Consider the following 27,298-nt stretch of genomic DNA (forward strand, 5'->3'; position numbering starts at 1 on the left):
GTGACAAAATTGCAACGGGTTTGAAAATCTGGGATTTGTCATTTTTAGTTTGGATTTCATCAGTTCAGTTTCATGAGATGCGATCATTTGCTTTGTACAGTGGCGATTCAACTGGTCACAATAAGCAACATGTTCACTAAGATTTGATGAACACATAATTAATCTGTGACCATAATTACCAGCCCTCTGGTGTTTGTTTCTAGAAGGCGAGTCATCAATCATTGAGAAAGCCAATGAATTATATAGTAAAAATGATTCTTTAATATGGAACAAAATCAGAGCTCAGCTCCATGGCTCCGTTCATCACACTCTAACACTGATGGGAGGAAAACAACGACCACCAGTAAGATCACAGTCCGCTCGGCCAAAAAACAGGAGAGGCTGAAGAAATAAAACATGGAACGCAAAACCAAAGTGCTACTTGGTGTGACCTTCAGACGCCCTCACTTTGACCCCCTGATCCATGAAGGGACACGGCAAGTAACCACTCTGCTGCCTCACTGGGCTCCTCCACCTCCAAGCCTTCCTCACCCTTTTGCTCCTGGGGTGAGGTCAGCATGACGGCAGATATGAAGCAACAGAGTGGTGTAAGGATAACATAAATAAGCATCTACATATTGGTATAATCATGGCTTGTGCTGAAATGGCTGACGTTTTCCTGCGTGAAACTCAAGTGCGAGGAGGCTGAGGACGTCTGTGGAGGTCGCCCAGTAAGAACCCGATGCTACAATAACACAGAGACGTCAACAGAAGCACAACACACATATGTACACAGCAACCAAGCAACACATCAGAGCACTTGGTTATAAATATAGAGTGTGCAAGAGAGGGGTAGCAATGGTCCACAACAAGTAGCTCATTAGCGAGTGGGTCTCATCTTTAAGGCTTTTCTCAGGCTCTTGCTACAAACGAGGTGACAAGCAGGCCTGTGCTTGACCTTTGAATATGGCTGCTTGAGACTTGAAGTTCGCTGCGCTGACAGGTGCCCTTCGTCCTTACAACTCCTCCATCGCAGGTCAAAGAAAAGGACGACCACTTATAAGAATGTATGTTCATCAGCTTTAGGGCCACGTTGCTTTTTTTTTTTTTTTTTTTTTTTAAACGGACAGATGGAACAGGTCATTCGTAGATTAATTTATAAAAACAAGTAAAAATGTGTATGTAAACCTTGTTTAGCTAAATAATAACATAATACTTGACATATTATATCATTTTATTATCGGTAAAATGAAGAAGTGACTTTCAGCTTTTTCCTGTCAGTGGTCATCACACCAAGTCACGCGCCGTTTTTATGGCGGATGCGACCATCAGCATGAAAGGCAAGTGCATGAATCACTACACTACCAGTCTGTTAGTTGTAATAGTAAAATCATAGTTAATGAACCACATTAAATCAAATACAAATGTTATAATATCCCTCAGCTGGGATAGGCTCCAGTGCCCCGCGACTCTGAATAGGATAAGGGGTCATACTGTGAATGGATATATATAAAATATTAAAATAAATAGTACTATTTTAAAATTATACTGTTATATATTTACTATTTTGTTTATTGTTATTTTATTTATTATTTCCATAAATAAATGTACCAAATATTTAATGAGATAAACAGCAAATTCAATGCAAGGACTCTTGATAATGTAAATGCTTGGTGGGTCAAAGTAAAGAATGGATGTGGCCCAGGCGTCAAAATGTACCCGTCCCCTTAGGAATATGCATACCGTATTTTCCGGACTATATGTCGCACTGGAGTATAAATCGCACATTTTGGGGGGAAATTTATTTGATAAAACCCTACACCAAGAACAGACATTTCATCTTGAAAGGCAATTTCAAATAAAAATAGAATAGAGAACAGCAGGCTGAATAGGTGTACGGTATGCTAACGTAACACATTCAGCTAACGTTACATGACGCAAAAACAACGAACTGAGAACGTGCCTGATATGTTAACGTAACATATTAACAGTTATTTCGGATATCTATAGCATAAAGAACATGCTAACAAGTTTACCAAACAATCAGTGTCACTCCAAATCACTCAATCCAATGAAATCTTCCTCCTCGGTCTCACTTCTAAACAACTCCGCCAACTCCGGAGGTAGACGATGCGTCGCTTCTTCTTCTACGTCGCTTGAAATTATCAATTTTCCGAGGTACAAAATTAGCAGGTACAGATACACAGGCTTAGAGCGCCCTCTTGCGGTTGTCAGTGTGAAAATAACATGTGAAATTACATAATAATGTGTTAATGATTTCACATATAAGTCGCTCCGGAGTATAAATCGCACCCCCGGCCAAACTATGAAAAAAAACTGCGACTTATGGTCCGAAAAATACGGTACTTATTTTCAGGTATTGGTCACGGAAGATGGTGAGAGACTTTAACGTGAAACGTTACGCTTGAAATGGTGAAAATAAAGATGGAACAGGTTTGGCAAGTGAAATCAACAATAAAATTGCAGTCTGAAATATTTTGGGTTACATTTGGAATCAAAGCAGACGAGATGATCACTTACTTATGGGGTACCACTTTACAATAACGGATACATGACTATATTTCTGAAGGCATTAAAAACAGATGAAATGACAGCATAAATGACTTATTATTGAGTCATTTTGAAACCAAATTCAAGTGTTGGGTCATTATTTAGGTAATGTGTTGGCACACTTTAGAATAGCAATAGCAATTGATTTTGTTAAAACTCTTACACTGAGGTCACTGTATGATTTGACCAGTTTTAACTTTTAAAGGGAAGTCCTATTTTGTACGTTGTTGTTATTATATGATATTATCACCCGTATTCTTGTAAGTTTTAGCACATCGTAGCTAAACAGTACATAAATAAATGTGACTGACCTTGCCGGGCCATATTGTGTTTAGCTCCGATTCGGGGATGTTGTGCATGCACGGTTTTGGCTGCGACTCTGCCTCTCTAGTTTTATGTGTCCGGCCCTGGGGAGGAGGTGCAAGCCTCTACCTTCTTTTTTTTGTGCTTGATTCCTGTCTGGTCCACAGAACTCTGCAGAAAAAAAAAATAAGGTGAGGAATAAGAGCCGCTAATGGACACAGAATCCCAGATAGACGAGGGAGCATGGATCACTGTTAAATTAGACTCTGGAGGTGTATGCATTACCATCTGAATGGGAGAGTAAATGAACAATCGAGTGGAGGAAGTGGGAATCTATACTTGGTGGAGGATTAAAATGAAGCTTTGCAATGAAGGAGTTGAGTGGTCATGGGGGGTATCTGCCAGCTTCAGCCAACACAGTCATCCTGCACCCGAACACACACCGGGCCACATCAGAGGGAGGGAGGGGAGGAGGGGAGCTTTGCACAGAGAGCATTAGCGTGGACCAACACACACTAAACACACATGCACACACATTAATGCACTGGGTCCCAGTCTGCGTTCCACTGCACTCTCCTGGCTGCCAGAACCTCGCTGTGTCTTATAAAGAAAAGAAGAGAGAGAGAAAAAAAATGCAACAGAATAACCAACTGACAAATAAAGAGACAAAATTAAGAACAACACACTTTTGTTTCCACTGGCACGAATTTATAAAAAAAAAAAAAAAAAAAAAAAGCACAACCAAAACTTAAGATACTGTATAAAAGGCGCCAGTGGCACACAGAGTTACTGAGAGAATTTCAGTAACTGGCTTTTGAACAGCTCTACACTTATTTTAGTCTACCAAGTACTGTATATACGAGGAACCTTACCAGGCAGCTAAAATCTATACAGTACTCTCTTGTTCGTATATTTATAGATGTTTATACACTTTACAAAGTTGGCAAAAATACATAAAGAAATAAATATGCAAATACATGGAATTACATTGTACACATCACAATTGTGTGTATTTAAGTTTGAGCACTCTTTGTTGAGGAGGCAAGCCAGAGCAAGTTCAGACAGGAAGGCGAAGAAACAGGAGTGCTAGCCGCAACATCCCAAACGAGTCCCGAGTTAGTCTTATTTTCAGACCCCGCTAATTCCCCACCTGATGACAGTGGATCCAAATTCCTCAAAGTCTAGCCAAATTACAACCCCAATTCCAATGAAGTTAGGGCGTTGTGTCAAACATAAATAAAAACCCACCCACCTGTTCCCAATGAGCCTGTTCACCTGTGGGATGTTCCAAACAGGTGTTTGAGGAGCATTCCTCAACTTTCTCAGTCTTTTTTGCCACCTGTCCCAGCTTTTTTGGGAACGTGTTGCAGCCATAAAACTCTAAGTTCATGATTATTTGCTTAACGTTTATCAGTTTGAACATTAAATATCTTGTATTTGTAGTGTATTCAATTAAATATAGGTTGAGCATGATTTGCAAATCATTGTATTTTGTTTTTATTCATGTTTAACACAACGTCCCAACTTTTTGACTCTTAAGGCTTTGGAGGATCTGGAGTAAAAGATTATTTTTAAAGCATCGATAAACGAGTGTTTTCTGTTTTACCCACGGGATGCCCGCCATGGGATGGCATTACAAATGGAGGCAGGAGTGCATCTACTGTCCTTCCTGCAGGCTGCGGGAGTAGTAGTGGGGCCAGTCTGAAATATGAAATGTGAGACCATCCCTGCATGGATATAGAGTGGACAAAGAGAAGGATGGAAATAACTTGAGCCAGATTGTGCATTTGGTTTTCAAATTTGGCATGCAGCTTTGTGGAGAAAGGCCCAGGGTATATTTCGGATACAGTGGAACCCTAATGGTCAAACATAATCCATTCTGGTCAAAATCAGTTTAAAAAAACAAAACAAAACAAAAAAAACATATAAAAGAGGGACAACATGATTCACATTTGGAATACCAGTGGTGGGAAGTATTTGTACTCAAGTAGATTTTTCAGGTATCTGTACTGCATTTATTTTTCTGATGACTTTTTACTTTTACTTCCTACATTTGAAAATAGATTCAAAATATTGCCCATCCATTGCCTTATTTAACCTGTTTTTTTTCTAACTGTTGGATACAAGAATAATTCATGTATCATGTGTCAGCCTACAGACCGCAAGCTTCTGGCATTTAAAATTCTCTGTCTAATCTGAGGGGGGGAACAAAAACAACAACAACACATACACATTTGTTATAGATACGTGATTAAGCATTTTTGTTATATTATTTTGTTTTGCTCATGAATGACCTGTTCTCAGTTCCTGTCAGAATTTAGTTTGCAGCAAATCTTTGTCCAGTGATTGTTTTCTTTTTAGTACAATGCAAGTTAATAAAAGAGGGAAACTATTTTGGGAGCAGCTTTTTTCCCCAGTGTGGCAAACAGATACAGAATTGTATATAAGTGACAGGAAAAAAATCATTCCTACTTTTGTATTAAGTACATTTCAGTTTGTACTTTTTAACTTTTACCTAAGGAGATCTTTAAGGCTTCATTATACTCGCGCTGACGTCACTGCGGCAATCCCGCGCGCAGTTTGCCTTTATGCTCAAGCGCAACCCACGCGCGCAGTTTTGAAAATGTGCTGCAGTTCCCCTCCAAGCCGGGGGGTGTCGCTACGGCTGGTGTTGGCTAGGACACCACAGGGTGGAGTTTCTGGTACCCGTTTTTCCTTTCCTTTCCGGAACAAGGAACAACGCAACAACTATGGCGACCGTGGAACAGTTTCTTCTAGAACAAAAGGACCTAGATGAGCAGACGATACGTTTAATTATGCTGCAAAATCGATCAAGAAGGCGGCAGAGTCGTTGGTATGTGGAACCAAGGGGAAAGCTGAGTATGTCATCACAGCATGTGACTAAAACAGACCAATCACGAGATGATCTCTCTATCCATCCATCCATCCATCTTCTTTCATCACACACACACACACACACACACAAAAGACTGCCCTGATAAAATTTAACGACGGTTCAACCGCCAATTAATTTCTAATTAACTTTTCCCCAAAAAGTTTGGTTATAGTTTTATACTTGAGGGGCATTCAAATGTTGAGGTTCCACTGTATTTAAATGGTCAATCTTATCTTCTTCTTATCCAAACCTCCAACTTGTGTGTATACAGTTTATGGGTACCTCTAATCCTGGGATTTCTTTTAAATTTCACCAAGATACAGGCCCCTTTTGTGGTGTCGATTGTGCTTAATGAGAGGAATAGGAGGCCGAAGCACAAGCATGCGAGTAATCTTCAGGGCCAGGCACTCCCCTGCTTTTGGCCTTCAGCTGCCTCCAAATTCAGTATGGCATTATCCGTGTGAGAGTCGGGTCAATCCTGTCTAACACAATTGCATTACAGTAAATCCCAAAGCCCATAAGAAGACAGGGGAAGGCGTCGCCAAAGAGACGGGGGGGGGGGGGGGCAGAACGGCTGCCTTTTCACGCTTCTCATAAAAATACATATCGGAGTGTATTAGTGACTCAGGCTTCTCTGCAATGTGTACCATATTCTATTTCCAGGAAGTGTCAAGGTGGGAGTAAAGCTACGTGGCAGTGTTGCTACAGTGGGCCTGGGATGCGTCAGGTAGCACTCCTTCCCTTTTCCCTCCCCCAACTGCACGACGCCCTCGAACAAAAATACAGCGGACATCAAAAAGCCCTTGTTCAAGAAGAGCGGTTATAATCAGCATCGTCCACATCACCACTGTTATCATGAACGCGTTTTCATCATCATTTCAAGTGACAAAGGAAAACTCGTTGTACAACAAATGTTAATTTCCACCAAAGATATTTACATAAAGTTCTCAAAAACAGAAGGATTTTAGTATCACGGTTGTAAAGAAATAAAACCAACACAAGAACACCAATGCACACACATACTGACCAACAATCAAATGTGAAGAAAAAGAAAAAAAATGTCGAATTTCTCATTATTGTTACAATTCAAACAACACTTACTTAAACCTGATTGGGAGAAGTCATACTGGTTTTGACAAATGCTTCAGACAAGTCAAAAGGTGAGTTTGGGGTGGAGACGGAGTCTGCCTGCAACAAGGTGCGACTCACAAACTCGGGGAAGTGACAAAAGAGACCCAAAACGATAACAACTAGGCATTACACTGATTCAGCAGAATATCACCTGCACATGCACACCCTCCCCAATGACACCACAGCAGCCTCATTTCAATCCACACACGTTCCGCGCAGTGTAGCTTTAATTTAATATTGCGCAACTACAGCAGAGCAGGCACCTTTACAAAGAAGTGAGTCACGGGCGCCACATCCATCAGGGGAAAACTTGCATTATACAATAAGGAAGGGTGTGGTGTGTCAAGGACAAACAATATCATCAGGCCCACAGGGATAACTTGGTTATTTATTTGATACAAGGTAAACTAGCCAGATCATGAAAAAGCTACATGGTATATTTCTTTGAAATTGTATTGACTTGCAGTTACGATATTTAATGTTAAAGACCAAATGACTGTCCTAAAGACCCAATTAAGTAATTTTCATGTTTTTTAAATTCTAAATACGATACATATATTTGAAGGTAAGTGCTGAAAACTTATGCAAACACTGAGAACAATTTATGTCTGCATTTTTGAGATACACCATTAAACTGTTTTTTCACCATGTCAGTTGTCTGGATTGTTTTTGGGCGGGGCTAAAATGGGGGCACACTGATGCAACCAGGAAACAGCATGAGTCACCCCTCCCCCACAATATAATCACCAAGCGCCCTTATTTCATGCAGGGGCCATTCGGCGTAATTCCTACTTCCTTAGTCATAATAACTTGGCCCAGTTTTACCACTGCAGCGTCCAGTTAGCCATCAAAGTATGCCTACAACTCAACAAAACACATCTTCCCTGGCGCGTAATGTGTTTTGTGTTATTTGGGCGACAGTGTCTCTGCCACGGTGTGTCCCCACGCGCAGCACGTAGCAAGGCAGCGGCGCTCGGACCCAGTGCGTCCAATCTTTCGCAGGCAATCATGTTCACACTCAGTGTGTCAGCACAAAAGCTGAAGCAAAGTTAAAGCCAGGAGCTTTGTAGACACTACAATTGTTGTACTAAATCATTCTTATCTCTGTCAAGAAAGAAGTTTGGATCTCATTAGATTGTGCAAGTGTTGGAGCTGGTTGGTGTTTATATATATATATATAAAAGAAAAAAAAAAATAATGGAAAATGTTACTGACCGAGTTTAGCACCTTAATATTGGATTACATTTTTCTATTTAGTGGGACAAATTCCTGTTCAGTGTTATATATAAATGGAGGATGCCTGGTGGGATGCACTGCTTCACTAAGACCATGCATTTCTAGCTGAATCATTTAAAGTTTTAGGAGAATGTAAACTAAGAGGTCTCAATATTTTTAGTCACATAATGCAAATAGACACTGGATTATAAAAGCATATAAGGGAAAAGTTCACAGAAAATCATCTTGGTTGTAACATTTCAATTTTACTTTCAAATTTCAATTTCCATTGTTGGCTTGTCAGTGGTAATAATTCCTAACACCTGCAAGTTGACTCCGCCTGGCCAAAGAGTAATGACGAAGGACAGAACTAAGCCTGTTAACAAGCTGAGCAACTACACACACACACACACACACACACACACGCACACACACACACAAAGTGAGCATCTGCAACTTTGCCACGCTTTATTCATAAACTGGCGGTCCTTTGAAGGAAGGTCACATATCTCACAGTTTAGAGGCATGAGACAGGCGGTGGTTACATAAAACTCAGATTTAAAAACGATTTTGTATTGTTTAATGTACCATTCATTCTAATGGTGCTGGTTTTAGGGCTGCTGGCAAAGAGAGAATGTTTGTTATGCAACTTTTTGAATAATCATACAAAGCACATTCAAATGTTTATTCACTTTGCAACCTTGTGCATGACTATTCATGTAGTTTACGCTAGATGTAATCACGGAAAACATTATATCAGGTCATTATCACAAACTGTCTTTGCCCAAGGGATATTTTAGTTCAAACAAAGGCTATACAGTGATATCCAACATTTGCACTTCGTGGTGTGCTGTGAGTTTTAAATGTGCCACCGAGCAACATGACTGCCTCCATTTTGCCTGCACCAGCAGCAAAACACAAGCCTCGTGTTGCTAAGAATAACGCCACCTCTTTTGTCAGTTTACTGGGTCGAGTGTGGTGATTTATTCCTCCTTGAGCACCATGCAATCATGGGGAAATGAAGTAACAATACTAAAGCACGACACTTACAGTATATAGCGCTTTTCATGACACTGAAAGATGCTTTACAATTGCACAAATAGCCGCGGTAGTACATCTCCTGCGCATTCACGTAAGGAATGTGCGTTGTGATTATTTTCCAGTATCTTTATGGTTACTAATGAGGGCACACGTTATCTTTCGCCTAGCAAGTGGCTTCAGCAAGCTGTGTGTTCTATTCTGTCCAAGGAAAGCACACATGAACAGGCCAACGGCACACTCGAGGTCTAATCTTGTGCAGATGAGGCTAAACCTGAGGTTTATCTTATGACAGACATTATGCTGAACCTAAGTTTTGTTGCTTGTCGCACTCGCTAACTTGGGCATCTAATGCACAGCCATACAGTTAGCGTGTGCATCAACTGCTCAACTGTTAACTGTCAATTAACTTGGATAGCAGTGTATACATGCACTATGACAACGATGGTGATGTAAAATTACGTTAGGAGGTTCACCTTCAAAATTGAATCGTTACCATTGTCAGACATTTGGAGTGGTGGCCTGAAATGTCAAAACTAATACTGGCCCGGTATATTCATGATATAATACAGTCAGTTGTTGTGACTATTTAGTGTCTATAAACTGCCTTATTCAAGACGCTTTAGGAAATTATTACTACAATTGCATTCATGGCTATTATTGCTAATCTCTCTCAAATTAAGGCGTCGCAATTACACAAATTAATATTAATGCTTCAAAGAATAAATCAATTACAAAATTATTAAAATATTTACTTAGCACTGACATTCCAACTCTACTACTACACACTCAAGCGCATGTCAGTCACGGTTTTTCCTTGTGTCATCGCAAGATCCTGTGTCAGCCGGGTTGTTGCGGTGATAAAAGTCTTGACGTCCGAAACCGAAAATATACTTTTGGGCCGTTTTCGGTAGCTGAACATTTTGGATCACTTAGAAATTTGTACCAGCATCTATAGGTAAGTGGTGGACCGACATGGCAGTGTACGGACCCTGGGCCACCGTTAATGTCGAGCCGCGCTTACTGTGTAGTATAATCATAAAATAAGCGCCAAGCCAACGTACACTCATTGGTCGGGACATAATGTGACTGCCGACCGGTCGTCCAACTACGTTTGGTGAGCTCAAGTTCTTATATATGGGGGAGGCGCGACTCATACTGGATGCCCACAAACCCAAAAAGTCAGGAAAAAAATAAAAGGTGAAAAACAGTTTAAGGCTATACCTCCACAATTGAGTACTTCTCAGTCTTTGCACATTGTCTGCAATTATCTTCAAACAAGTGTAATAATTGAGAAGAAGAAAACAAGCAAATCTATAAATTCACTTTACAGCGTCTTTAACTGTCTTCGAATGACGTTAGATATATGAGAAAATGTAACATAAAATCTTACCAATTAAATAAATCCCAACTAGTGGAGCAGATTAGGGCTCAAGGGACTTTTAGTACTGTAAAAACACTTTTGAGCAAGTAGCTTTAAATGACTGCAAGTATCCATGCTGTCCAAGGATGTCTGTGTTATTTACTGTGAGGGAATTTGAGTTGACTGCGGCTGACAAAACAGGCAGCCACTGAAACACTGTGCTGGTCTCGAGCACCCGGGGAAAAGATTATCTGGTTCTCCAGTATCTCGCAGACACAGATCAGTCCATCTTCAAAAATCACACCCACGGAGTGCGAAACAGTGCTATGGGGTTAGGGTTAACCCTTTTTTTTTTTTTTTTTTTTTTTTTTGGTCAGCAACAAAGCCAGAATCCACTCCTGTCGGACTGCTTACAGCATCACGAACAACATACAGAAACTGTCAGTCTCTTGCTTGGATCTCTGACCATGCTTTACACTTTGTGTCATAACAATGGTGCTCGGCAAGCCTCCTTCACATGACAACCAAAGCAAGCTCGCCTTTCTCACCACAGGAGCTTGCCAACAGGAAACACCCACGCTAGTGAATGTTCACAAAAAAAAAAAAAAAAAAAAAAAAAAAACGAGACAAAAAGAGGAGGATTTGCAAATCATGTTTGACCTGTATTTAATTGAATGGATGAGGATGGATGAGAGCCCTTCATCCGTCCTCAACAACCTCAAGTCACAGCGCAGAGGCAGCCTCTCCCCCAATCTCTCCTTTAACACACTCCTCCCTTCATTTTCACCAGTACTATAATCATCATCAAAACCATCCTCAACCTCAAGGTTATTATTATTATTAAATTTTGAAAAAGTGCAGATAGAACTTCCCCGCGCCCTCGTTCAGAAGGCAGGGCAGTATAGGAGGATGGGGAAGCAATGGCAGTAAGAAGAGAGAAAGAGAAAAGAGAAGACTTCTGCTGCGATGGCAGTTGTGTTGCTCGAACACACACACACACACACACACTTAAACACACTTGCACCAGCAGGCATACAATAACACAGATGCGCCACAGAGGCAAACAGGTTGGGAAGATGGAGCAGTTCTCTGAGATCTTCAGTACAATAGGGCAAACCGAGAGCACAGAGCAGCATGAAGAATTCCTATTCTCAATACATAAATTGAAGTGAGCGCGCACATTGGAAGGCATGCACACAAATCAGCACACAATGTTGCGTTACCTTCGTTGCAAGGAGATTTGAAATTGTTTCCCTCTTTCGCTGTGAAAAATGACATCATCGTAGGATCTCGGATTTACAGTTTCTTTTTTTCCCACGTCTTCTTTTTTCTCTCTCTGTGTCAAGGGCTTATTGGCTGGAAAAATCAAGAGTGATCCGCCTCATGAGTTTATCGTGTCTCCGCTTTCCCAGCTTTGGAAAGTTCAGTACATATACAGTATATCTTTTAACCTCTAATTCTGATTTGGAGCTACAGCACAGCAACCACAGCACACAGACAACAAGGGGAAGGTGGTTGTTGTTTGATGGGGGTAGTTGGTAGGGAGGAGGGGACCACTGATATTGTGCCAGAGGATAAGAAAGAGGGAACAATAAAGAGGAAATGAGGGAATAGAAGAGAAAAGAGGAGAGAGACACGAGTATCAACAATACCATCTTGAGCTCAGCTGGTTTCATTACAAACCAAGTATTGATTGCTTTCTACGACTTAAACCAGACATTAAACCACACTTACAGTAAGTAAAAGGTGGGCACAAAATAATGGAAGCTACAGTACATTGGAGACAAAAGAATGGAAAGAACAACAGTTAAACTGTGGATAATATACCCTATTTGTATGGGGGAGGGGCAATCTATAAGCCTAATATATTAATGTTTATGTACATACAGTACATACTGGATAGTATTGTGTTACTGGAACGATCATACACTATATTATGTATCACTTAAGATTCTCTGTGATCCCACGGGACTGGCACCTTCAGTGGGTCAGTGGCTGCAGTGCAGTTCAGGACCAAGGGGTCCGCATATAGAAACAAAACATTAGCCCTCCACAGACAAAGTGTAGAAGAACGTATGGGCAGTCAAAAACAGGAGAGGGTGAAGTGGTGAGAAACAGAAATGCAGACAGGAGCGTATGAGAGGAGGAACTCGGACAAGAGAGAGTTTAAAGGTTTAAGAGAGCAGATGGCTAATTGTACCCGTGTTTCGCAGCCTGGCAGCAAGTCAGTCTTGTGCATAAGGACGGGACTGGGAGGGAGAGGGGTTGCGGGGAAAGGAGGGGCCATGGAGGAAGGTGGGCAGTGCCGTTAGGCCTTGAGAGCATGCCATTGGGCCACGTTGGTACGCGGCCGGGCGAGCATGTCTTTCCAGTGCTTCACCTCCGCTGGACCACTCTTCCACGACAGGTAGATCTAACAGAAGGGAGGAAGAGGAGGGATGAGGACCGTCAGAAACGAAAACCGCAATAACAATCTTAAAACGGATATTTTAATAAGGCTGTTTTTATTTTTTTTTAATACAGCTCTTGCATTAGAACTAGAGCAATGTTTCCCAACCTTTATTGAGCCAAGGCAAATATTTTACATTGGAAAAATCTCACGGCAAACTTCCAAAGATAAATGTAAATTTACTCCGAAATCTGTCTTGCCAGCGTGGAATCTGGGCCTTTCTAGTTGAACAAAAAGCTATTATTCAGTTGTATGAATGACAACAGGTGGATACACAGGTTAACTGCACCTTTTGCCATCAAGTGGAAGAGCATAGATAGATAAATAAAGACACATTAATTGTAGGGCTGTAACGATACAGTATCGAAACCAAAAATCGCAACCCTTCGCGACATGAACCCGTTGCCTTTGAAATGGTAGAAAAATGACATAGCCTCCAGTCTACATCCAGTTATGTGAACTTGCAGTGCTTCCAAACTTAATGTGATAATAATAATTATTGTTATTATTGAATTAATATTGGCGGCACGGTGGACGACTGGTTAGAGCGTCAGCCTCACAGTTCTGAGGTGCGGGGTTCAATCCCCGTCCCCGCCTGTGTGGAGTTTGCATGTTCTCCCCGTACCTGCGTGGGTTTTCTCCGGGCACTCCGGTTTCCTACCACATCCCAAAAACATGCATTAATTGGAGACTCTAAATTGCCCGTAGGCATGACTGTGAGTGCAAATGGTTGTAGGTTTCTATGTGCCCTGCGATTGGCTGGTAACCAGTTCAGGGTGTACCCCGCCTCCTGCCAGATGACAGCTGGGATAGGCTCCGGCACGCCCGCGACCCTGGTGAGGAGAAGCGGCTCAGAAAATGGATGGATGAATTAATATTAATTAACTGATATTAATATTAGTTCATTTTTTTAAAAAAAGCTTGGATTGAAGAAAAATGTCTTCAGAAAGCCTCCTCCAACTGGGTGTCTATTTTTTTCCGGGGGGAGCAAAACTGTGGCTACTGCGAGTTCTGTTTAACTATGCCAAGCCGACCAAAGGTGAGAAGGAAACATGGCTAGTATGACTAATAACTAATAAGCGGTACGGAAAATGGATGGATTGATGGATGGATGGATATTAAACTATAAGAATTAGGACAGTTGAGTACAGAGAGTAACAAGGGAGTGACAGCTACTGGAAATGTGAGTCTGTAGCATTTTGCAGAATATAGCCATTTGTGATGCAGTCCAGGAATCATACGGAACTCAATATGGATATGAAATATGAAACATTTCAGTCAAGGTGCATAGTATACGATTTCTTTAACTTATCATTTTATTCATGAGAGTAATGGTTAGAAAGTGGACAGTCAAGAGATAAATACTAGCCAAATTAACCTGTCCCAGATGTTTTCAAGAGTACTTCAATATTACTTTATGATTTAATTTAAAAGTAATTGCAACACAAGCAACAGTCACTTCTGAGTCTGGAAATTGGCTCTTTGGTACAGTAACAGTTTTTTTTTTTGTCAAGCCGTCGTCTATGGCATCTAATCTTAACGGATTTGGAAATCGGAAGCACACTAATTCCTTGCAGCTCATGAAAGCAACCCGCCTCGATTCGCCACTAAGACAACAAGTGATTGTCACCACCAAGCACACCAGCATGGTAGGTTTGGATAGTATTTAAAACTTTTCAAACCTTTTCAAGTTTTTTTTTTTTTACATTTATTTACACTAACTTTGAAATAGATAGATAGATAGATAGATAGATAGATAGATAGATAGATAGATAGATAGATAGATAGATAGATAGATAGATAGATAGATAGATAGATAGATAGATAGATAGATAGATAGATAGATAGATAGATAGATAGATAGATAGATAGATAGATAGATAGATAGATAGATAGATAGATAGATAGATAGATAGATAGATAGATAGATAGATTTTACACCTGGTGCACAAAAAGGAAGACGTTGATGAGAAAGTTGTAATGCACAGACCAAGCCCTCTCACAGGAAGCATAATAGATGCGGTTGGGTATTTTTTTGTTTTTGTTTGTTTGTTTGTTTTTGTCCACACGAGAGCCATACTCTACTTGACTGTCGGCAAAGCCCCATTCCCCTAGTGGTTGTGGTAGAAATTTGTGCCGCCAGCTTTCTGCAAGAAAGCATTTCTATCTGAAAGGCTTCAGGGTGTCAAATGTAGTTTCAAGCATAAATAGCTTCAAACCCCATTTAGTGTTGTTGTATGAAGGGGTTAATCACAGGCCTTTGATTCAGGACACTGAGTGCTCTTAAACCTATGCGAAACATTGTTTTTAACACTCCCTTTTGGGTCACATTTTGGTCAAGACCAAAAAAACTAACTTAGAAAGAGACAAGGAGTCTCTCTTTTCACAAAATTGAATCATTCACATGGTCCCTTTAATTGAGGCTACTTTTCACCTTTATGTCACTCTGAAAATGTGAAAGTGATAGGTTTATAATAATACATCTTTTATACCGCCTGGGGCAGTCAGAGGTTATCACCTGTAGTCAGCTATAGTTCAACAAATTAACTAAGAGTTCCAGTTTGACTATGTCAGGCAGAAACCACAATATTTGAATAATTTACATTGCTGTCTGCAAATGTGCCGATTAATGCTAAAATCCCTACGGCCGACAGGTGCCCCAGAAAAGTCAGCATATTTACTTTTCATTTAGAAGATGTGTAGGGATATAGAAAATACATACAGAAATATATAGAAAGGGTATTGAAAAAAAAGTACAATATCATTTCAATCAAGAGACAGTAAAGATGACTGTTGATATTTATCTGTATGCTGTTATGTGTGGATTGTAAATATGCATGAGGCACTGGATCATTGCTCCAAACTGTTGATGTATGAACATTTGCATCTAACCTAAGGTGAATATCTGAAGGGGACATTCCAGTCGTAATAAAGGGCAACGACAACAAAGCCTACACCCAGACTTTACCTTGCCGATAACATCATTGCGGCTGAGTCTGTCCTTGTCCATGACAGTGATGATGATGGTGGTCTCCCTCAACACATGAGCAGGAACGTCGAAGGGGAAGGACTCGTTGAAGACGGGATTGAGACAGCGCTTCATCGTCACTGTCTTTTTCTTCTCTACACGCCTGTCCTTGTGCATCAGCCACACCTTCACGTATGGATCTGAAATGTGGACGAAATGGGCAGCAGGTTACAGGTTACTAGAGTTTGAGCTCAAGGTCAACCTATTCCCCAAGGAAACAAACAAATGAGCAAGTATTTATGGAAATACGGATTAGGAAGAGCAGTTCATGTTCACACAACTACTGTCTGAAAGCTGAGAAAGGAAAAAAAAAAGCAACCGCACTCACGTTTTTTTGTGCAAAAAAATATATGTATTTTCTATTATTGTTCTTCTGTCACTCACTTTTGAATTGAGAGCAATGAATAAAAAAAATTACTAAAGAACAGTGCTGCGAGAATTATACCATGACTTCACTCCAAATCACTTACTGTGTGTCTCATCAAAAAACTCCAATGCTGTTCTATAGTCCCCAGAGCCCCCAGGGGGCATAATAGCACTATGCCAGTCATGTGTTCACATACAATTTCTGAGGGAAATGCTATTATTGATTTTGTTTTATTACTAATGATTCTACTAAAGGAGCAAAATGTGTGATTTTGGGGCTAAAGCTAAGGCGTTATTTGTCATGAAAAAAAAGAAAGAAAAGAAAAATCAAACGTCCAGAAATATGGCACATTTTTGAAGAGGAAAGGTAACATCTTTGTTTGTTCAGATTGCGTTGATGTGATCTTGTTATTCTATTCTACTTCACTGTCCAATTAGAGGGCTCTCAGGTAACACAGTGTTGCCTTAAGATGCGAGTGACCTGACGTTTCGAGATACGATCCGACGTTCAGCCGTTTTACACAATGTCCATTTAATTGAAGCAGAAACTGTGGCAAAAACACTCAAATTCCTAACATTTTATTCAATTATGGCATTGCGGCATCTTTGTCTGAAGTACAATATTATACAGTCCTATTTTTCTTATTCAAAAATGCATTACAAAACGCTTTGTTGTTTTTTTTGGGAGGGGGGGGGGCTGGAACAGAATAACGGCATTTCAATTCACTTCAATGGGGAAAGATGGTTTTAGATATGAGTGTTTTGAGTAACGAGCATGGTCAAGGAACAAATTAAACTTGTACCTCAAGACACCACTGTAATATGGTTCTGATTCAAAACGCAAATCCAATAAAATTGCTAATGTCATCACCCCCTGGGCAAGCATTGGCTTCCGGGCATTGCTATTATTTGCTTTGTCATTTTGAATTTCTCACACACAATTTTTACGAGAATTGTGAATTTTAGTTTGACAAAGATACAGGAACCTTTTCATTTAGTTAAGATGTACAGTATGGTGTAATGTCACCCTGCTTTGCAGCTATCTATGGTGTGATCCTGATCAGTAGCCAGGTGATACGCGTCCTCTGAACAGCGGGGCACTGATTATATAAATATTGAGCAGGTGTTTTGCAACGTCACACAATCCAAAGTTGCCAAAAGGCCCCATGACTGCTGAGCAAGGCTTCGAGATAGGAGAGAAAACAACAAACAATAAAGCAAAGTCTACCTGAGGTGCCCCCGATATCCATGGCTTTGAGATTACGGGCTTTGATTATGTTCACAGTGATGGTGTTGGCAGTGGGATTATAGCATAGAGACAGCAGCAAGTCTCCTCGTCTCCCCTGAGGAACACACGCACACACACACACACACACATGCGGCATGAATCATCTATTAGTTAATATGTGATTTCCTAAGGGAATATCAAATTCCATATAGCTCACAATGATGTAATCTATAATAACTCCTCAAATTCATTGTCCATAACACAAAGAACAAACCAGTTGGTTAAAATAAAATTGACTCAGCTGAAGGTGGAATGCATTGGCATGTTCAGTGAAAAACTGCAATTAAAACATTGGAATGGAATCATCATCATGCACCCCAGTGGCTGTCTCTCCCTCTCTTACACTGCCATCACTGCAGGGCTTGAGCTCCTTCCAGAAGGTCTTTATCTGACCCAATTCCACCTTGTTCAGGGGGATTGAGACCTCTCCAATGGGGTCATTCCTGCTGAAGCGGTCGTAGTCCAGCACCTGAAGGTAAAGTGTGCGCTCTCTCACCTTCTCATAGGGGAAACCTAAAACAGAGGCAAAAGGAGATAAGACGTTAATTTTTTCAAAATTGTTGGAAGAGCGTGAACTCTAAAATCACTAGAGGGGCTCATTATAATGTAGCCATTCAGACACTTTTAAGTGACAATAATGCTCATGACTCGACAAATTCAGCAACACGTTCGTGAAATCTCAAAAATAATCCTGAATTAGAATTGACAGTGACAACAAGCACAAATAATGAGGATCAGAGCAATCTGATAGATACAAATAATTTAAGAAAAACGTTTAACGGAAAATAGTGGGAAAGTCTTCAGCAATGCTAGGAGACAACATATCTTTGAAAGTCAGCGTCCCAACATATTGGCATCCCCATGTACTGTAGCTGTTCATATCTGAGCAATGACTATTTGACGTAACGGGCATGTAGGGCAGTGCCCCACCAGATCCAGCAGGTGGTGCTAAGGTGAAAAAAAGTCAATGCGTTTCCTTCAGAGTAAATTGTTCATAAAAACATTGGCCTCATAATCTGTACATTTGTGACTTCCCTGTGCTCCTGTCCTTTCTCTGTTGTGTGAGGCAGCAAGCCCATTGCACCAAATTGCCACCGATACAGCAGAATGAACATGGCTGATAATTCTGTAACTACTGAATCACAAAGCCTGTTTACTGGATGTAAAAAAAGACCATCAGACATAAAAAGGGAGAACTGCAGTTTTAGTGGTATGAAACCCAGCAACTGTCCCATACAATGTCTTTGCAGTTATTTGTAAACTCAGGTCGTACAATTTTTAGCAAACATTTGTTAATCATTCAAAGATTTTGTCACGCTAACAGTGACTTACAGTAATTGTAATTAGTGAATTCTTACAAATGTGAAGGAAAATGATACACACCCTCAAACAGGAAGGTTTCATTCCAGTGGGGGTTGAGGTTCTTCCTCTTGACCTTGGTCTCCAGCTTGTGCTTCTTATCAGGCAGCAGGTAGATTTTGACAAAAGGATCCGAAGTACCAGAGAAGTCCTTGGCTGGCAGCTCCTGGCCCCTGAGAACTTTGACAGTAAGGGTTGTGTTCTGGAAGCTGTAGCCTATACTGAACTGGATCCGACCCAGCTTCTCACTGATAGGCCCCTCGCCGTCATCATCCTCTGAACCTGGAGACAACTGTAAAAAATAAAACGAACACATGCAACAATGACAGAAAAGTTGAGGTACGGAGCAAACACTATGACATAATTGTGCTTTATCCATAGAATCTGTACTGGAGGCACATTTAGTTGCAGGGCTTATCAGAATCAGAATCATCTTTGTTTGCAAAGCATGTCAAAAGAATTTGTTTCCGGTAGTTGGAGCCGCTCTCGTACGACAATAGCCATTTGACAGAAAATACTTTTGAGACATAAAAACACAGAATGGAGAGTCACTGAGTCATGAAAGGTTACCAGTAATGTGGTAATGCCGATACATTTTTTTTTTTTTTTTTTTGACAATTGTGAAAACGATGCAGAGGCCTCTGGCAATTTAGAGCAGTTTGAAATGACTAGGGGCAGTGTCAATTGTGCAAATGGTGCAGATGCTTGTCAAGCACATGCATGGCCAGTATTGGTCAACAAAGGATATGCAAAATGCAGTGGTGAGACTACTACAGTGACTGCACGAATAATGTATAATTGGCCCGAGATGATAGAGAGACAGAGATGAACAGAAAAGGTCTGGTCCCTCCTCATTCAGTCCATCGTGGAAATAGTTGTGCAATCAGACGGTAGACATGCCCTTTACTTGTATTTCGTTAGTTTTTCAAAATGAACCTCCTGCTGGCCTGTAGAACAGGTTTTGTAACAACATCTAACTAAAAAAAAACTATAATATACTATATAACTCAACTTGTCCAGCATCCAATATTTCACATTTAAACACAACTTTCCATTCAAATGCCCTGAAGGATTTATGATGGTAAATATCTTACTGGGAAACCCCTTATGAGTTTGTTATCTTCTCTAATTATAATGTGAGAAGTGTCAGGAAAGTTCCATGGCCGGTGTCACAAACTATATATTTCAAATCCAAACTACAAACAACATGTTTATATATATATTTATTTTTTATTTTTTATTTTGTTGTTAAAATGACTCGAAAGGACTCGAACTTCAAGGTGTAGGACTTGAGACTTGACTCGGGACTTGCCTGCTTCGACCTGGAACTTGAGGGCAAAGACTTGAGACTTACTTGTGACTTGCAAAGCAATGACTTGGTCCCCCCACTGCTGCCATGCCTTCATGCACTACGGGAAAGATGTACAGTATGTATATGTATGAATGTCTTTTGTGACACCAGTCCTAGAACCTTTCTGACACACCTCATATGCTGTTGGAATACATTACAAAAAATGTGTGCAACCTCTGTGAAGCAATCAGGGATAAACGGTAATAACAATGGGAAGAAATTCTTAACAAGCAAGTTCAGGAAGAAATAATGTGAAATATGAAGGGTACAAAAGCAGTACTTTTGAGGGTAAATTGTAAGCATCAAGCCACTGTCCCTCTAAATCTATAAATATATACAATGATATACTTCTATAGAGGTGTATTTGTATAAACAGTGTGTTGTATGTGTGCTGGGAGAGTTGGTCTTACCATCACCATGTCTCCAGTGAGGGAGTTTGCCAGGTCGGTTACGGAGGAGTGACCGTCGGCATCAGGGGGTTGGCCTTTGGGACTGTTGGCTGGCTTGTTGCCCCTGGAAGCACAACCACACATTGACAAACAGGACTACACAAACCCGTCTCCAGAAAGAGAGAATGTCTGAGTCCAACCTCCACCTGTTTGGCACATGAAAACTACCTATCAGAAACATCCAATTGAGCCCGAATGTGTTTTTGGAAAGATGTCACTTCGAAGGTGATTGTGCTTTCTCTAGCTTTCTTTGAGCACAGCCAAATCAGATCTGCCAAAAAATCCACAGATTAACACCGGGTGCTAGAACTGAGGACATTTGATGTGTGGAGTTGCATTTGATGGAACTTGAAATCTGAAATGACTGTACATATGTTCGGTGTGGCAAACATTCATAGCTCCAACAATAAAGTTACCTCCAGCAAGTCAACAAACGCTACATTGAAAAATGAGCCACTAAATTTGGATTCATTGAACCAGTTCATTAGCCAACCATTAGTTCCCTGGGAGGACATAGACAAGACACCAACATATACATGACACATATAAACAACAACAAGACATTACTACAAACACACAAGACAAACACGTACAGCAAAAAGTGGCTGTTTTGTGAAGTGTATGTTTAAATCTACCAGGAATCTGCATGATCAAAAAAACAAAAACATTAATTTAAAAAAAAATGAACCAAAAAAAATAAAACAGAGATCTCACCGAGCTGCTACTTAAATATGAATAAATTTCAACACCGGTTCCTTCAAATAAGGATTGTAGTAAAACAATTAGGCAGAATAAACTCTGTGGCACAAACACGTCTGACTTCATAGATCATGAAAAAAAGGTGTACAGAATGAAAACAATAAAAAAAAGGCAATACAATTAAGATAGTTGATATGAAATTAAAGAAAGCATGTAATACAATAGAATCCAAGCATCCAAATGTCTTGACCAATAATACAATATGACACTTTGGAAGACAGCACTCCATACATGGACAGGTTTAACACCGAAGGACGGTTAGGTAACAAATGAACAATAGAGAAGAACCACAGAGAAAAGCGAGAAAGAGAAATCAAAAAAGAGGATGCAGAAGTTTGAAGACACAAACTTGACAGAAATCATAAAGACTGTAGATAAGATAGAAGGCCCGACTAGGAATGCAAGACAAAAGCAAGCAGAGAATCATTTATCTGGATAAGAAGAGATAGCAAGTATTAATAGCATGAACAGTGATGTCACAAAAAACAAAAACACAGAGTGAGATTGTTACAAACACCACATTAGATAGAAAAAGAGAGAGCTGCAAGAAAAGATAGGGAATGAAGGAAGGAAAGCCTGAAAACACAAGAGAGGCTTAGTTTGGTCAGTCTGATAAGTATCAAAGAATAAGATACAAAATAAAAAGCTCTGCACACACAGTCTATCTAACAGTAAACAAAGGGACACACATGCTGAAGGGAGAGAACGGTAAAGAAAAGGACAATAAATACAATTGATCAGCAGCAAAAAAAGAAAATATGATAGTAATAATCATGGGGTAAATATGAAAGGGATATAAGCTGTAGGATAGCAAAAAAATATATATCAAAGGAGACATACTTTGATTTAAAAAAAACAAACAGGAAATGCACATTTAGAGTGTTACAAAAGAGGGTGCTGCTTAAAATGAAACTTTACGCTCACCTAATTTCCCAACCATTTAGCAACACTCTAAAAGTGAGGACTGGGATCACAAGGGCCAAAGCACAAAGTGGCATTGGCTACATGTGCATATATGACATATGCAAGTAGGTGTCACTCTGAGAGTGAGGACAATGCCTTGGACAGGCAGGAAACAAATAGCCCATCAACAAGTCTGTCTGTCTGGCCAGCATCTGTCAAGTTGTTTTTAAATTAAAAATCTTTTATGGCTTGTTCGATTTTAGATGAACACCAAATTTGGAGATGTTAAATGTGTTCATGTGTACATTGTTTTTGCAGACACAAGGACAGAACTGGGGGGAATATACTGACAAAAAGACAGACAGAAAATGCAAGCAAACAGGACAAGCACACAATCACTTCAACCAGCAAAGGAATTAGAGCAAGAAAGGGGGGGGGGAGGAGGGATGTTAATCAATTGGTGTTAGTTGTTTAAGTTGCCAAGAAAGGTCATTCCTTTTTCAGAGGCCTTCTTTTCTTTTTAAAAAACTGCAGGCAACAGGTTAAAGGCAAGAGAAAAGACATCTCAAGCTCTAAACCACGATCCGAGACTTAGTTCAAAGGAGCTCTGAAGCAGAAGGGTTAGTAAAGCAAGGCACCTCCCTCCCCCTCCACCTCCTCCGTATCGATGGGAGAGTGAACATCCTCAATTATTCATTCTCCTTCATGCTTCACTCAGGGGTTCATTGCATTCTCAGGTCGGAGCTCCTGTAACCAGGCCAATGGCTTTTCTACCACTGCTCTACAGCACCTCAGGTGGTCCTCTGCTCCAATTCTGCCTCCTGGTTCTTTTAACGAAGTGGCTGGTACAGCACATTAGTAACAGGAAATACTTCTGTCCCTCCAGGTGTTATAGTGTATCAAGAATTCAAATAAGGATTGGTTTTAGGTTTATCTAATCTCCCCAAAAATCTATGAATCGATACGCCAATGGCATTTAAGTCTGACCCAATGGGACTTGATGGATGGAGATCTTCTTGATGCGTTAAAGTCTGAAGTTTCCTACAGTAGCCAGTAGAAGGCAGAGTCGACTCGAGTTCAGAGGAGATTCTCCTGCAGCTCAGAAAGTGGGCTGTTGGCATAGCAACGGCTTTTAGAAACATAGATCGTACATATTGGGATTTAGGGTGTGTGTGTGAGTCAGTTGGGAGTGGGCACAGGGCAGGTGTATTAAGAGGGGTGCAGCAAACAGGCAAACACAATGAAAACAAAGACTTTAGGATATATGACAGGTACGGGTGAGAGCCTCGCGGACACACACTTTCTCACAATCACAAATGTGGATGCAGGCGGGGCCACTGTGGGTTTCACCGTCCTGTGATACTATCCTGTTTTGTTACCTGACCGAGGGCCAGCAGCTCGAAGAGGGGTTGGGGGGTAGGGGGAATGACACTCCACTTCAAGGCTGGAGAGAGACGCGAGAAAGAAAGCTCGACCCAGCCCCTCTTTTTCCCTCCCCAACCCCTGCAAACAAGACACACTCAAACACGTCTGAGACCATGTGACGATGTAGTTCAATCTTAGAGCTGCCCCAACCCAATCTACACATGAGGGACCATGGTGAACACTCCTCAAGATCACACAGTCACACCTAAAGCTATGCTCACGTAATTCATCATCCATATGAACGTTCAGCCAGTCATCCCTACTGCTTGATCACCACTCCAGATCAAAACTCAGATGCGTTCACTGTCAACTAATTGCTGCCTGCGTGCCAAGGCTGGAAACGTGACTTAAATAGCAACATTGCTGAAACCCCTTTTCTAGAAGAGGCCACTTGGGAGCCGCTAACTGTTGCCTTCTGTGTGTCTGCCTCATTTACAGCGAATGAGGTCCTTGCACAATTTTTAAAATCACAGTTTGTTGATATGATCAGATTGTCCAAAAGTAAGTCTCCAGCCAATCAATGACAACGGAGTGCACCAGTTACAGAGGCGTACCAAGTACCCTCATGGAACATACGTACAGTGGTGCCTTGAGATACGATTGATCCGACTTGATGTTTTTCACGATACAGGCCGTCTTTCGGACGATGTTATGCTTTGACTTACGGTTTGCAAACTTGAGGTACGAGCACTGTATGGTGGCAGTAAACTCAAATCAACTCACTTCACAATAAGCAGCATTTCAGCAAATAGTGAACAGTTCTTCAGAAATAAGAAGGTTCAAGCTGTTTAATGCAACTCCCAGTCAAATTTACTGTCAAACTAAACATAAAACAGACAATTACACTTCTATTTAAAACAATCAAACAGCACCCCACATGCTAACGATTAGTATCAATTGTCGCGGTTTTAGAACCCTTTAAACAACGGATATTTGAACACTAACAGTGGAACAACGCATGTAGATAGACAATATCACGATATGGTACTCACAGACATATATTCTTTAACCTCAGCGAAAAAAAAGACTCATAACATTGCAGCTCATTTTGTGAGTAAGAATAGTGACTATGTGACTGTGAATACAGACAAATCAAGTAAATCCACTTTATTCTTTGTTTGTCTACATGAAGAAGAGCCACTCTCTTCTTCGTTTGTCTGTATGACTGTATTATATGCCACCCCCCCCCCCCCCCCAGTACCCCATTGGCCCAGTGGTTTTAAATAAATCATGGTGCGAAATCTATTTAATTTGTGTCCGTTCTATTTAATTATATTATTACTCTTTTTACAGATTCCAATATTTAACAGTATATTTTAGCTATTTTCCTTATTAAAAACACATTACAAAAATTGTTGATGTTTTTGTCGGGTGAGGATAGAACGGCTTAATGGCATTTCCATTCATTTCAATGGGGAAAGGTGTTTTGAGATACACGCGTTTCGGGTTATGAGCGTGGTCACGGAACAAATTGAACTCGTACCTCGACGCACCACTTGATTAGGAAAGCGACAGGAAGTGTAACTGCCATGCACTCTAGCCACTACTTAACTCACAGCTCAGCCTTATGGCTTGCAACATGCTTTTGGCAGTACGACAAACTAATTTGAAACGGCATTTGAAAATATACTGCATATGTGTATTCAGAGGCTATTTTCAAGCAAAACATTTTCTTTATTGTTTTTAACTTCTATGAAAGTAGGTCACGACTTTGCAACAGTAGAAAAATGCTAATTCTACAGTTTAGGTCCACTGGTGTAGGGGACACACAGTACATCCTCCGATTGCTCAGTTGGAAGGAAGATGCCACATGAATATAAGAAAGTAACCTATCTTTTTGACATCTGGCTTGGTTTGGTAATTGGTACGTTGGTGATTCATGGGCCAACTTAACCAGAGTGCCTGAAGGGAAAACTCATTTGCTTGGCCTGAAAAGCCCCACTGACAGGTGGAGCATAGTGCCAGGGCAGCATGGTGAAGTCTAATCAAGTCACATGACATATTTATATTAAGCCGGCACGGTGACCCACTGATTAGCACATCTGCCTCACTCTCTGGTTTCCTCCCACATCCCAAAAACATGTATGGCAGGTTAATTGAAGACTCTAAATTACCCGTAAGTGTGAATGTGTGTGCGAATGGTTGTTTGTTTATCTGTGCCCTGCGATTGGCTGGCGATCAGTTCAGCGTGTACCCCGCCTCTCGCCCGAGGATAGCTGGGATAACCTCCAGCCCACCCGCAACACTAGTGAGTATAAGCGCTACGGCAAATGGATGGATGGATGGACATCCAAACAGTCAGTAACTGTTGCCATCATCTCATAAAATATATAATACATTATATAGCCCACTTAGCAATAAACAGACACTCACAGAGTCCATGCCATCTTTCAGGCTCGGAAATTTGCATCTATAACTATTAATATCTCCCAGATGTATTCTAAAACAAGCAACGTCTCCACTGGCTTACACGAAATGATGCAACCTCCATGGTTGAATAATTGAAAGACCACAGGCAAGTGGATTGAATGTTAATGCGGGACAAGATCACATCCCGCCCCCTCTGTCCCGAACCTCCATCTTCATTGGGCGGCTGACTCGCTGCTAACATGGAGATCTAGATTCAAAGCTCGTGGGAAATGTGGCTTCTCTTTATAGCTACACTGCATGAGTGTGTACTGTATCACAGAATCGCACGAGTAATGACCAATGGGGCATTGACAAGCCATTCTAACATTCTAATTAAGCTTTCTAATATCAACAGCCTATAGATGGCTGTGACATAAATATCTCAGCATGCTTGGCCCCAATCTGAGCAATAGACCATTTTCCAATCTTACCGAACTCATCTGTTATTTTGTCCTGCAATCGTACCTCCACCCCTTGCCTTTCTCTAGCACGTTTTGAGCACATCTAGAAATTGTTTGTCAGCCCGAGCTCCACCTCATAAACCCATGGTCACGCGGAACGCTTTTATCGCATTTTTATCGTGTGATCGCACATACACAAGGTCAGTGACAACGCCTAATGAATATCGCGGCCTATGTCAGCTTCTCATGGCCGGTGGGGATGATGCTGTGTTTGTTTGGCTGGCTTTCAAGCACAGCAAAGGAGCAATTAAGCATTACCATATTACTGAAGGGCAAGTAGAAGGCCCATTATGATGATATTTGACACTTTGACACCTTACATGCATGCACTCTTAATTATTAAGGTTCTCAGTGTCAGGAGATAAAATATAGACATATTACCAATTAGCAAGTAAAATGTAATCCAGAATATTTAAGGTGCAGAAAACAATATTAGTACCGTACTAGACATTGAGGCTGTGCTTCATATGGATGATAGTTAAATGGGTTAGTAAAGTTGCTTAGATATGCAAAGGTTTGGCTCACCATTTTTTATTTTCTAATGTACTGTAGTAT

At 40.8% G+C, this 27,298-nt stretch overlaps 1 protein-coding gene across 4 annotated transcripts in view; it reads right to left on the reverse strand.

The window, feature by feature from the left end:
- Positions 1-239: 239 nt before the first annotated feature.
- syt7a (synaptotagmin VIIa) overlaps positions 240-27,298 on the reverse strand; it is a 114,850-nt gene continuing 87,791 nt past the window's right edge. For 3 of the 4 annotated variants that reach the window (XM_061675992.1, XM_061675990.1, XM_061675989.1), the window contains 6 exons: positions 20,748-20,850; positions 19,011-19,278; positions 17,971-18,140; positions 17,568-17,682; positions 15,914-16,113; positions 240-12,909 (listed from right to left, as the gene is read on the reverse strand). In XM_061675992.1, the coding sequence (XP_061531976.1) occupies positions 12,805-12,909; positions 15,914-16,113; positions 17,568-17,682; positions 17,971-18,140; positions 19,011-19,278; positions 20,748-20,850 (961 nt within the window). In that variant the 3' untranslated portion in view covers positions 240-12,804. Of the gene's footprint in view, positions 12,910-15,913; positions 16,114-17,567; positions 17,683-17,970; positions 18,141-19,010; positions 19,279-20,340; positions 20,396-20,747; positions 20,851-27,298 lie in introns of those variants that run through there. The other variant, XM_061675991.1, reaches the window with a different exon arrangement.

The sequence above is a fragment of the Phycodurus eques genome, chromosome 5, assembly GCF_024500275.1.
Source record: "Phycodurus eques isolate BA_2022a chromosome 5, UOR_Pequ_1.1, whole genome shotgun sequence".
In the NCBI taxonomy this organism is placed as follows: Eukaryota; Metazoa; Chordata; class Actinopteri; order Syngnathiformes; family Syngnathidae; genus Phycodurus; species Phycodurus eques.